The sequence below is a fragment of the Eretmochelys imbricata genome, chromosome 5 (assembly GCF_965152235.1).
Source record: "Eretmochelys imbricata isolate rEreImb1 chromosome 5, rEreImb1.hap1, whole genome shotgun sequence".
Lineage (NCBI taxonomy): Eukaryota > Metazoa > Chordata > Testudines > Cheloniidae > Eretmochelys > Eretmochelys imbricata.
This window is the reverse complement of record NC_135576.1, coordinates 134,842,574-134,855,756: the sequence shown is the minus strand read 5'-3', so window position 1 is coordinate 134,855,756 and position 13,183 is coordinate 134,842,574. Positions and strand designations below refer to the sequence as shown.

The 13,183-nt window shown below is 52.1% G+C and overlaps 1 protein-coding gene across 2 annotated transcripts; it reads right to left on the bottom strand.

The window, feature by feature from the left end:
- Positions 1-1,137: 1,137 nt before the first annotated feature.
- HEMGN (hemogen) lies at positions 1,138-10,836 on the bottom strand. 2 transcript variants are annotated; one of them, XM_077817964.1, is made up of 4 exons: positions 10,541-10,836; positions 6,345-6,435; positions 3,484-3,737; positions 1,138-1,345 (listed from the first exon to the last, which is right to left on the bottom strand). In XM_077817964.1, exons 1-4 carry the CDS (start codon positions 10,620-10,622, stop codon positions 1,236-1,238), a joined length of 537 nt encoding a protein of 178 aa, XP_077674090.1. In that variant the 5' UTR covers positions 10,623-10,836; the 3' UTR covers positions 1,138-1,235. The 2 variants fall into 2 exon arrangements, with proteins under 2 accessions (XP_077674090.1, XP_077674091.1); XM_077817965.1 differs by having other exon boundaries at positions 6,357-6,435; positions 10,541-10,830.
- Between the last annotated feature and the right edge of the window lie 2,347 nt (positions 10,837-13,183).

Here is a 13,183-nt window from a genome sequence, read left to right as displayed (position 1 = left end):
TTTTGGCCACAGTGCCTGATTTCAGAGGTGCTGAGAACCTACAACTCCTGTTTAAGCCAACGTGCACCCTGGAGCTCAGCACCCCTGAGAACAGGGCCATTGTGCTAGGATATTCTGCAGCATCCACTTAGTTGAAGCCATTCTGGGCTCAGTCCTGCAAGGCACTGACCACCCTGCCTGGACAACCCCTTATCCCCATTATAACATGTAGGCATGGAATAAGAAATTGCCAGCCTCTAGCCTTCTTCCGCATAGCAATAAGCATGGAATCTATGGCTGTCTTTAGCCATGGGATGTGGTGATATGTGCCCAGCTTAATGCTTAGGGGGGTAAGCCACATCCTCCCTGTGATCCAGACACTGATTAAAGGGCACTGTTATGGTTTTGGTTGGCTAGAAACCCAGCATTGTCTCTCTGAAAGCCTTTGGGACACCTTCAGTGCATTCCTTGTCCTTTTCCTGGCCCTATCTGTGTGCTCCCAGCGCTGTCGACACAGGAAGCCATGTCCAGGGTCCACGGTTTGTGCAAAGCAGCTAAAGAGGGAGTGTCTGAGTGAGTTTGACAAGTGAAAGGTGAAAGTGCAACACAGCTTCCCACCCTCATAGTCCGTGAAGGGGCTGTGGGGAGCAGATGAGGGGCCACGAAGGAAAAGTACAAAATATAGATCAAAGTGACGAGACTTCGGAAAGGCCTAAGATTCGTTACCGCTAGAGAGGAATACCACAGCTGCCGGGGGCATTCGATGAAACTCAGGCAGCTCCCATCTCCTGGATCTGTCTGGGAGAGTCATGTGAAGCTAAGCTGTAGTTACCCATTCAGCAGCGGCTGGAAAGCTGGATAAAGAACGGGCTCCTCAGTGCTGCCTGAGATCTAAGTCTACATTGCAAGGCCCAATCCAGAAATGGGCTCTGCCATGGAAACCTCTGGCCTTCCGCGGGAGTAGGGGCTGCTGGGGAAGAGCAGCACAGGGAATCGGGTCAGGGCAGGGGGCTGGAAGAGAATCCCCAAGGTTTGCGGTATAGTCCTGAGCAAGCAGCTGCTGAGTTTTAGAGGTATAATATCTGGGGGGGGGAGGGGAATGAACAGATTTCCCCAGTATTCCTAGGTAGGCAAAATACCAGTGATGGTAGACGATGGTGTAAGTGTTTAGTTTTTATTTCTCACACAGGAATAGCAGATCTAAATCATTCTACAGTGCTTGGACTTTGACCAAAGCAATGGGAAGGAAAAAAAGATCAAAATAAAACTGAGGGGTAGTATCCATTATCTGTGTGGTCATTTTCCAGGGGGATATTCAAAGCCTCTGATATTCCCGCTTCTTCTGACTTTGGCACTTCCCCATGCTCTGTAAAAGAGAAAGAGCAAAGCCATTTCCATGTTGAGTGTCACAGTATTTTCCTTAACTCCCCAGCTGCTGGAATCATGTGATCACTTGAGAATCTCAGCTTTTATTAAGAAAGAAAGAAAGAAAGAAAGAAAGAAAGAAAGAAAGAAAGAAAGAAAGGTTCCTATCTCTTTGTGAGGAGGTGTCCTCCACACACAAAGCCTGAAGGGGTAAATTAGGCCAATTAAGTTGCTTCTGGAGGAAAGTCAGGGACTGCTAAAGCCTAATTGCTGATGAAGTCCTGCTGGGGGAGGAGCTGGGCCGGGTTAATAAAGCCAGGAAGTTGGCAGCAGAAAGGGGGCTGTGGGGAAAGTAGTCTGTAGTCCTGTTCTGGGAGAGGGGATGTGTGTTTGGGGCTATGGTGTTTAGTCTACAGTTACTGCCTGGGAGGAGGGGGTTTGGACTGGCAAACCCAGAAATTGGGGGAACCAGAAGGTCAAGATCAGAAGTAGGAAGGTGTCCAGGAAAAGAGCAACAGGGTCTGAGGGAAGGCAGACCACAGTTGCAGGTATAGTGTCCCTGGGCGGGAACCTGGAGAAGTGGATGGACCCAGGTTCTCCTGCCAGCTACTAGGGAAGTGGCATGGACCAGGCAGTGGAGCTCAGACTCCCTAGGACTGCTGTTGGGAGATCTTTTGTTACCCTGGAAGGGGGGGACTATAGTGACCTGACCAGAGGACTGAGTCCTGAAGAAGCAGCATCCTGTGTGCCAGAGAAAGAGGGAGACCATGGGCCAAGGAACCAACAGGAGGGAGTATCAGATCTGGAATTAGCTAATTCCCAGAGTAACCTGGTGGAGGTGCTCCAAGGGTGGGTGAATCCCATGACACCTTTTTGTTTCTATGTGCACTGATTTGGGGGGCCTGACTCAAGATTTTTAAATGTGTGGGTGGGTGACCCTGCATAGCAGTGGCAGATAAGATGCTGGCCTCTGGGTACATAGACATCTCCTTTGTATAGAAGGGTTACGTGCATGGGCCCAGCCTGCAATGAGCTCTGCATGGGGGGACTCCTGCCCCCGCACAGAGACCTGGGAGGTCAGTGGGGGCCTGTGAAGGCACATGGGATCTTGATGCAGGATTGGGCACTCAGGGCTTCTGGGCTCCAATGGAAGTTGATGGGCGTAGCAGGCACCCAGCACCTCTGACACGCTGGCCCTAAGGGGATGGTTTCAAAGCCCCAAGGGGAGGTGGATGTTCCATTTCTATCAATGTCAATGGGAAATGGGCACCCAAATCCCATAGCCAGTTCTAGGAATTTCAGCTCAAATCTCCAGGTAGCCCCCTGTGGAATAAATATGAAGGGCCTGATATCAACAGCCCGAAGTCCCAGTGAGTTCCTTGTGAGCCAGGAAGGGGCCCAGGTAATACAGGGACACTGTCATCTCTGTAGCTGTCCCACAGGGCACCTATGGGGAGAAGCCCTGGGCCCCAGAGTCTCCACACCTGCCATTTCCAGACTGCACTGGTGATGAATGGGTTCCTCTTGGGACTGGACTCGGCGGGATCCCCTTCTTGTTGCCCAGTCCCCGGCTCGGCTCAGCTCTGCACTGACTGTCTGGGACATCCCTGTTGGGGAGACCTGAAGGGTGGGGAAATTCCCCAAAGGCCTAGACAGAGCCATCAGCTCCACTCCCGCCTTGTGGCCAGGGAAGCAGGGCCTTCCCAGGGGCTGTCATTTGGAACAGACTGGCTCAGCAAGCGGGATGCCAGGAGCTTGCTGCAGCTTTGTCACTGTTGTGTACAAATGCAGGCTTGAGCAGGGAAGAGGCTCTGCAGCTAGCCAGAGGCAAAGACCCCATGCTGCTGAGTCACTGCTCCATTGCCTGGCTGGACAGTTCCTCTGCTCCCAAAGGATGCACCTAGGGGCGAGTTCTCTGGAAACGTGCTGTGATCTGAAGGGGGAGGGAGAGCTCAGTCGTTTGAGCATTGGCCTGCTAGCCCCAGGGTTGTGAGTTCAATCCTTGAGGGGGCCATTTAGGGATCTGGGGCAAAAATTAGGGATTGGACCTGCTTTGAGCAGGGGGTTGGACTAAATGACCTCCTCAGGTCCCTTCCAACCCTGATAATCTATGATCCCAGAGGGTCTCTAACCACTTACCTACTGGATGCAGAGTATCCTCGACTGGGGGGCCCTCCACGGCCTCCTGCTGAGTCCCACCAGACAGCTCTTGAGCCACAGATAAGGCGGGCTCCTCCTCATGGTGCCCTGGAGATCCCTGTGCTTTCTCTGGGGGTTCCTTCTCCACCTCCTCTTGCACTTCAGGCTGAGGCTCCGGCTCTGTATCCTGCTGTCGGCCTCTTCTTCTTCCAGCTCCTCGGCCCCTCTTTGGCCCTTTGCTCTTTCCCCGCTCTCTGTTGGAACAGTACAGCGTCTCGCACAGCACCGTGAACCGGGGACAGCCCTCGCGGGCACAAAGGAGAGGGAAGCCCCCAGCTGCCAAGCACTGTCAGTGGGAGCTGGGCGGTGGGTTCCCCTGTGCAGAGCGCTTTGTCGGTGTAGCTGTACTGCTGTGCTCTGCGAGCAAAGAGCTCCTGTTGTGGACACAGCTAGGCCAGTAGCCCTCAGCGCTGGTGCAGCTTATTCCAGCCACTCCTCTTCTCCCCCGGCCCACGCACCCCGAACTCTACTGCCAGAAGTGCACTTCTGCTGCTATAGCTGGCAGCACTAGGGGCTTTGGCTGGCACAGCTGCATCCCTCGCAGGCCACACAGAGCCGCGCTGGCCAAAGTCTGTCGCTAGACCTGGCCTGGGCCTTAGTGCCTCTCCCCTTTGTCTCTGTAACCTAGAAGTGGGCAAACTGGTGAATTCTGAGCTTGCCTGGGTAATAGGGGCTCACGCCTAAAGCCAAGTGTCTTGCCAGCAGTCTGACACAGGGGCTTGCCTGAAGCCTCTGCCTAGGTGGGTCCAGGGCTTAGCCCCTTCTGAGCGGGGCCTGAAGCCATGATGGAATGTTGGGAACAGCTGTTCAGATCTTAGAAGTGAACTGAGAGAGAGTGTGTGAGACAGGGCAATATCCTGGACAAATCTTATTGAATTACATTTATGTATCCATGTGGGCCAGGGATTGTCTGTAATTCCATGGGGGAGGGGGAATCGCAGCCCTCCAGGAACTAACCATGGGAGGTGAGTAGGCAAAATCACACCTCCAGAGCAGTACCACCAACTGGAGAGAGGCTTACACATACTGGTTCAAGCTGGATTCTCCAGGGACCAGCAGCCAAAGAAAGGACTTCAGGTTAAATATCCTGAGTTTAAACTGACTCGGGGCCTTCTTCCTGAACCAGTAAACGGACCAGATCTCTGGTCCCAAGGGGCCCCCAGTCCTTAGGGAAAAGTTGGAAGGAATTTAGCCTACTGAGACAGCATAAGACTGAGAGGGCTTGTTCTGAGCTGAAGCTGGGGTGAAGTTCTGACAGCAGGAAAATCCTTCAGTGGGGTTTGAAGGACTTGCTGGAGTCAAGGTGATCTCTGGTGAGCTCACTGGCATGTGTGTAGGTTCTTTTCCTGTTTTCCTGTTTTCTCTGGCATGCTTTCACCTTAAGAATAAATGTGCTTGCTTAGGCAGAGCCGTGTAGTAACTTAACTATGGCAACTACCCTGTTTGCCATCTCTGAGGAGAAAAGTCAAGCAGGCTGCATAGGCTGCCAGACGGCTGGGGATCTCCCAGTGTAGGCAGGGAGCTGTGCAGTCTGGTCAGGAGGGAGAAAGATGGCTGGGAAGCTGGGAGCCTACAGTGGGTGCCCTTGCTGGGCCACAGCAAGGGAAAACAGGGGCAGGTGCCATGAGCTGTGATGGTGTGGTCACCGGAGATAGGGCTAGATGGCCCAGTCCAGAGCAAAGGAGCAGGAGCAGCCCTGAGAGGCAGCATGACTCTCACCCACCCCGAATCACAATTCCTCCTTCCTGCCCAAGGTCTCCCACAGCTGCCAAGTTTTGTGTGGTGCCATGTCTGACCATTTATGCAAATTATTTAATGAGCTACTTTGCATATGCACAATCTGCATATCACAATAAGTGCCAGCTTACGGTCAACACACTCTGCCTGGAGCAGTGGTGGGAGATAGGACATGGAGCTGCACACCACTTGGAAGCTCTGAGGCTGGGGCAGGTGGAGGGGTGGATAGGCTGGAGGGTGTCTGGGGCACCAGAGGAGGTGGGGATGGTGCTGGGGTGTCTGGGTCAGTGGGGGCTAGAAGGTAGATGAGGAGGCTGATGTGTATCAAGTCCTACCTAGGGGCTGGCAGGGGACTAGGGCTGTCTCTGGGGGTTGGTGGGGGGATGTCTGCATGAGGGAGCCTGGGGCTAGTATTGAGACCCTTTACTTTCTGTCCACCAGCCTGGCCACCTGCTGCAGAATAGCCCCATTGCTCGTATGGCATGATCTGGAGCCCTACTATGCAGCACCCTAGGTAAAACCCCATGGCTGCGTTGGCCAGCGGGTTGGCTTTCCCCCATGTGCTCTGTCAGTGATCCCTGAGCTCACCAGGACGTGTGAATGTTTGACCAGCAGAAGATTTGGATCTGTGGGTCCTTTCTTTACTTGTGCTCCTCCCCTGGGCAGTAGTGCGTAGCGGCGTTCATTGCACTTACCACTGCACATGTTCAAAGGGACAGGGCTAGACGACTTGGCCTTCGGGGCCCCACCCTGAGCCGGGGTGGTGTGTAGGTGGCATCCCACGAGTAGCCCTTGGAGGAGAGTTACAGCCCTGCAGCTCTCAGTGGGGGCTCATCTCTCTCACCCAGCACCAGCTCAGCTGTGCTGGATCAGACCCAGGCTCTGCCCACTTCCCGCTCTGCCAGAGGGGACTCCCCATAACAGTGCAAAGGGGTTCTTCTGCCGCCCACCCCTATGTGAGCACATAGTCCAAGTCACAGTGTGGCAGGTGGCCATTCCCTGCATACAAGGGGTGCTTCCCTGTCGCTAAGATAAAATTTCCCCAGGGTGTAAGTATAATTTACCCCAGAACCCACTGGACAGTATCTTTCTCCTGTGCCTCCGCTTTCCTTTTCCTCAGCAGCTCTCGGTCTCTCAGGCGGCGTGTGATGGCCCCTACAAGAACAGACCAAGTGTAAATGTGGTGCCATGACTGAAGACTAACCTGTGATAAGTCTTCCTGGCGATGACAGGGACACAGCAAGGTGAGTCGAGTGGGAGCACCCTGGGGTGGGGCCTGCTAGTGGAAGGGAGTCACCTCAGCCAGACAGCGAGCTATCATGTAAATAACACCCGGGACAGAAGTGCACTAGAGGCCGGAGATAAGGGGCAAGTGATCACATCCTTCATGCTGCAAATAACACCTTAATGAAAGCAGATGGGCTTTGGGGATGGACTGGACATGCCCAGCTTCTTGGACAATAGCTCCCACCTGGCAGCAGTGGGTCCTGCATCCAGAACATTGTCTCCCATTAAATCATTGCATAGCAGCTAGTTGGAAAGCCTGCAGGCTGTTAACCCAAAGCCCATTGGATTGGCAGGGTGACATTCGGTCTCTCCCTTCCCTTGTCTGTTAGTTAGTCTCACCCTTGGCTCCCTTGGCTCTGAGTGGGCCTGGACATGTGGCGTTACCTCCCTCTGAGTTCAATTTGCTGCTATTTGAAGGCTCATGTATGTATTGCTCATCTGTACTTGGAGAACTGCCAGGTATTCATGAATCCCAAGGTTTACCCTGTTTTACCTACACGGAGTATTCATTGTGGCCTAGTGGATACACACTGGTGGCCTGGGACTCATCAGACCTGCATTCTAATCCCAGCTCTGCAACTGGCTGCTGGATGACCCTGGGGAAGTCTCTTTGAACTGCATTCAAAAAAGAATGAGAAGTTCGTGGAGGGTAGGTCCATCGGTGGCTATTAGCCAGGTGGTCAGGGATGTAATCCCATGCTCTGGGTGTCCCTAGCCTCTGGCTGCCAAAGCTGGGAGTAGACGACAGAGGATGGATCACTAGCTGATTGCCTGTTCTGTTCATTCCCTTTGGGGCACCTGGCACTGGCCACTGTCGGAAAACAGGATCCTAGGCTAGATGGACCTTTGGTCTGACCCAGTGTGGCCATTCTTTCTTCCTGTCAGTAATGACGCTGACCTCCTCTACAAAGTTCTTTGAGATCTACTAGTGAGAGGAGTCAGGGATCCCTATCTGACAATCTGCAGTAGGTGCTCACACGTGGCTCTTCTCACAGCTCCTCTCCTGTGGAAGGGCCAGATCCTGCGAGAGGCGATGCACCCTGGCCCGGATCTGGCAGTACGGGAACGCACTCAGAATGCTCAGTGGGCGAGCAGTCCTGATGGGGGCAGGGAGAGGCTCAGTCAGGAGTGAGTTCCTGGGCTTTGTTGGCACGGGGCCGGAGTGCTTGGCACCTGGCAGGACTGAGGCCTAATGAGTTTCAGCCAGTCAGGGAACAGGAACATTTCTGTCCGACAGGGCTGAGCACTCACTGCAGGGAATAATGACAGTCACAGGGTATGTCTGCACTGCGATTAGACACCTGCACTGGCTGGCCCATGCCAGCTGGCTCGAGCAAAGGGGCTATGTCATTGTGATGTTTAGGTTTGGTCTGGAGTCTGGGTTCTAGGACCCTGCAAGATGGGACCGTCTCAGAGCTCCGGCTGCAGCCTGAACCTGAATGTCTACACCACGATGAAACAGCCCACAGCCCAAGCCAGCCTGAGTCAGCTGGCACGGGCCAGCTGCAGGGTCTGATTGCACTGTAGATGCACCCAGAGTGACTCCATGGGCTGAAGGCTGTTTGCAGAAAGGACACAATTCCCCACTGTGCAGGGCCCAGCACAAGACCCCAGTTAAACCCTGTGTGAAAGGCTCCAGTGGGCACAGGGCCGGGCACATCACCCATTCATGAGTTACTCCTCACTGCCCCTGTGGTCTAGTGGTTTTGGGCTCAGTGACTTGCCCAGTGTCACATGGCTGGCCAGTGGTAGATCTGGGGACAGAATTCAGGGCTGAAACCCTAACGCCTGCTGTCCATGGCAAAACTCCTATTGACTTCACTGGGGCCAGGATTTCCACCCCAATCTCCTAACCCCCAGCCCCAAAGTTATCCTTGTGGTACGGACACCTGCCCACTAGGAACACCGAGTCACCGAGTTGTGGTAACTTGGTCCGTATGTACGTGCCTTGTTTCTCCCTTCCTATGCCTCATCTGCGAGTGCAACACAAACAAGGCTCATGGCAGAGCTGCTAGCATACTCCTTTGCTGAGACTCAGAGCAGCAGATGTGCCATGCAGGCAGGAAAAAATGCATCTCTAGCAAGGGACAGTGTGAAGTCAGGAGTAAGGAATGAGGCATGCAATATACATTTAAAAGAATAAATGAGTTGTGACTTTCATAATTTCAAACAGACCTGCACAACAGCATTCCTGAATACACACTAAACTAAAGACAGACAACTGTTCTAAATAATTACACCTTCCAGCCAACAGCCTCAAAGCTTTAATGCATTAAGCTTCCCAAACAAGCCCTGGGAGAACCAAGAAGGGCTGTTATCACCAAATGGAGAAACTGAGGCAAAGTGACTTGGTCACAAGGAATCTGACTATTCTGGGAATAGAGCCAGCATCTCTTGACTGCCCAGCTGGTGTGCTAAGCCAAGAATAGCCTTCTCTGGATCAGTATCTCTGAATAGGAGGGAATAACGGGAAATTAACTCTGGGAATGCTGCTTTCACGTGCTTTGGATCCCACCCTGAGCTGAGCACCAGGGTCCAGAATTACCATTACTACAGTAATGCCTGAATGCCTCCTCATGCTGGGCCCCAGAGAGACCCAGTAAGAGACAGTCCCCATCCATGAGAAGCTCACAATCCAAACAGACGATACGGAAGGGGTGGGAGATCACAATGTGATTCAAAATGTGTAATAGAAAGAGGACAATATGTAGTAAGGGGTGTGTGCCGTAGCCTGATCGTCGTATACAAGGGCAGAGGCTGCCGTTAATTCTCAGCACATGAACGTTGTGAAATATCCCCTTCTAAATGTATAAAATGCCATATTGACAATCCCTAATAACAATGCCCCTCCAAAGGAATTACTTTAGGGACATGCCATGGCTTTCAGTGATCAGTGGATAACCTGTTGTCTGCCAAATAGTAAAGCAGCAGGAGATTTGCTGAGAAGACTGGTTATGTCGAATGGTAGAAGGATGCTCGCAGGGCTGACGGGATGAATTCACTGATGGTTATTAAACCAGGATGCATTTAGCTGGTGATGCATGTTATACTTTGCATGTGTAACCGAGATCAATTCCTTATTTCTTTTTGCGAGCTAAGAGACTGTCAAAACTTGCTGAGAAACAAACTAAGAAAAATATTCTAGGCTAAGTGTAATAAAACCTGTGCCACCTTTACACACCAGCCTAAGCAAGTTGTTTTTGACTGATCAGTCCAAGACCTCCAGCCCATCTTTTGTTGCTCTAAGAGAGGACTGAACGGCTGATAAGCAGACTGACGAGGGTTTGCATGCATTCTATTATCCACAGTCCCCAGATGTTGGCATTTGAAGTCTGGTGTATGAAGTCCCCCTATTGCTTGTGAGAGGCCTGTTTAAACTGGAATGGCAAACTGTCTTGTTGCTTAAAATACCCTGGTATCTCTGATTTCAGCTGCATGCTTGCAAACCCTCCCCCTGCAGAGGTTTCACTACACACCTGATTCCAAGACCTGTGTGCAGGTAAAAGCAATAACTTAGATGGGTTTCACAGCACATGGCAGTGCTTTGCATTGACCACCTCACTCACAGGACAGAAACCTGATGCAAAATGCCCATATTCTTTAACAAAAGAACACTGATACACACAGTAAAGTTCAGATCAAAGAGGCATAAAATTCTATATAGCCCTACTGGGTATTTGTAATGGCACAGGATTCTGACCGCTCTGAGAAGCATTTCCAAATGCTTGTCCCCTTTGCAACAATGAGAAAAATAACCTGACTGTTGTTTTGTGCAGAGCAATCATCTGTTTCTTCCATACTCTGTATACCAAGCATCTACTGTAGCTTACATACATAGTTTTGATCATTTAAATCTTTTTTGGTATGCTATTAGTATGCAATTTTATCTCCTTTCTGCTAAGAAATCTAGTGACGCATTAGACTATAACAAGCTCCCGTTCCACCACTCATGACATTAACTTGGTAATGTTACCTGGCTCAGTGTGTTCCTCTCTGGCTGGTGGAGGCTGCTGGGAAGATTCCGAGTAAGGATGGTCCTTTTCTAAGCCCTCCATTTTTCTTTGCTGTTTGTTGCTGGGGTTCTGGGTTTTAACTAAAAAGCAGCTTAGCTGTGCAGTAAGGGCCTCGGGAGTTAGGCTACATACTGCAAAAGGAGTAGTTAGAGAAAAACACAGCCCGCCCACGCAACATGGCTTATCTGGCCTGGCCACTGGTCTGGTACTGCTGTTCTTCTTATCATGTCACAGAGCTGGGGGAGCCTGGGCTCATGTCCTGTCGTCTTGCTGCAAAGGAACATTAGTGTGCTTCTTCACGACTGGTGCTCCTCAAACAGGAAGTTAAGAGCGGCTGATGATGTTGTGTGTAGAGACCCTCTTGTTTAATAAGGAGTGGGGAGGGAACTAAGCAGTCCCTTCTACTTGCCCTTCTGCCTCTCACATCAAATGGCAGCAAGCCCAACACAAAGGAGGCATTGCCCCAGGCAGAGGGCTCTCGTTGAGGTCTTAAGTGGGACATAAGTGGCCATAGGCCTTCAGCACAGGGGTGAACTTCACTTTCAGAGGACACTGGTGCATCTCCAATCTCCGGGGTAGAGCATGTAAAGACAACCAGCTTTGCCCCCAGGGAAAGACTTTTGTGGCTGGGCATGGCCTCCCAGGCAGTTCCTGCTTTCTGAGCTGTCAGTTCTCCACAAGCCTGTGCATGGAGTGTCTCTCCCAGTCGGCGGCCCGCTTTGTGAGAATGTTGGTGACACCCGCTCAGCAGGCACCGTGCACACCCTTCTGTGCCCTCGGTGCTGCATTTTAAGCAGTCCTTCCCAGTCTTGCCCTTAATCAGATCATGTTAGTCCTCTTACTTGCAATACCAAGGCCCCAACCCAGCAAAACGCTTAGGCATGTGCAGAGGACGGGAGGAATGGTATCCCAGTGCAGACCTGACCTGGGTCCATCTGCCATTGGAGAGAGGAGAGACCCTGTGGGGTGGGGGGAACTGTCAGTAGGAAGTCCACGGTATGGTGCATGGGAGAACAGGCCCTCCGGAGCCACAGTTGTAGGCAACGAAAGTGAAGATGAACAAAGGCGGTAACATATGTGCAGGCCACTGTGAGGCCAAGAAGGGGAAGGTAAGCCCTGGCTGGAACAGAAGAACTGGCGGTGGAGACCATCCGTTCTTGTACAGTCTCTGGAACCTGTGCTCTGTAGATAGGCCCGTGCGAAGACTACATTGATGTGGGCCCCAATGAATTCTAGGGACTGTTTGGGATCCAAAGTCAATTTTCTGATGTTTATGCTCATCCTTAGGGAGGCGAAGAGTGTGAGCAGCTTGACTGGAGATTGAGGATTGAGCCTCCTCTTTGAATCATGCTGCTATCAGCCAGTTGCTGCGATAAGGGAATATAAAGACCCCTTGGTGCTGAAGGTAGGCCACCACTACCGAGGGAACTTTGGTGAAGACCCGTGGAGCAGCGGTGAAGCCAAAAGGTAGAACCATGTATTGGAAGTGTTGAGTTTCTGCCATGAAGCTCAAATGCCTGTGGATAGTCTGGATATCCATGTGAAAGTATGCATCCTGCACATCAAGAGCTGTAAACCGCTTTCATGTTCTCTCCACAGGTACCGTTGCGGAGAGTGGACCAGATGATATGTCTGGGGCGAGAAAGCAGAAGGAGACTCCGCTGGTTGGAAGGCATGAGATGGGATGTCCTGAAGTTGGGGGTTCCACAACCACCACTCCCAAGAGGAGAAGGCGGGTGGTGGTGGTCGGGGACTCTCTCCTCCGGGGGACTGAGTCATCTATCTGCCGCCCTGACCGGGAAAACCGAGAAGTCTGCTGCTTGCCGGGGGCTAAGATTCGCGATGTGACGGAGAGACTGCCGAGACTCATCAAGCCCTTGGATCGCTACCCCTTCCTGCTTCTCCACGTGGGCACCAATGATACTGCCAAGAATGACCTTGAGCGGATCACTGCGGACTACGTGGCTCTGGGAAGAAGGATAAAGGAGTTGGAGGCGCAAGTGGTGGTCTCGTCCATCCTTCCCGTGGAAGGAAAAGGCCTGGGTAGGGACCGTCGAATCGTCGAAGTCAACGAATGGCTACGCAGGTGGTGTCGGAGAGAAGGCTTTGGATTCTTTGACCATGGGATGGTGTTCCATGAAGGAGGAGTGCTGGGCAGAGACGGGCTCCATTTTACGAAGAGAGGGAAGAGCATCTTTGCCAGCAGGCTGGCTAACCTAGTGAGGAGGGCTTTAAACTAGGTTCACCGGGGGAAGGAGACCAAAGCCCTGAGGTAAGTGGGAAAGCGGGATACCGGGAGGAAGCACAGGCAGGAATGTCTGTGAGGGGAGGGCTCCTGCCTCATACTGGGAATGAGGGGCGATCAACAGGTTATCTCAAGTGCTTATATACGAATGCACAAAGCCTTGGAAACAAGCAGGGAGAACTGGAGGTCCTGGTGATGTCAAGGAACTATGACGTGATTGGAATAACAGACTTGGTGGGATAACTCACATGACTGGAGTACTGTCATGGATGGTTATAAACTGTTCAGGAAGGACAGGCAGGGCAGAAAAGGTGGGGGAGTAGCACTGTATGTAAGGGAGCAATATGACTGCTCAGAG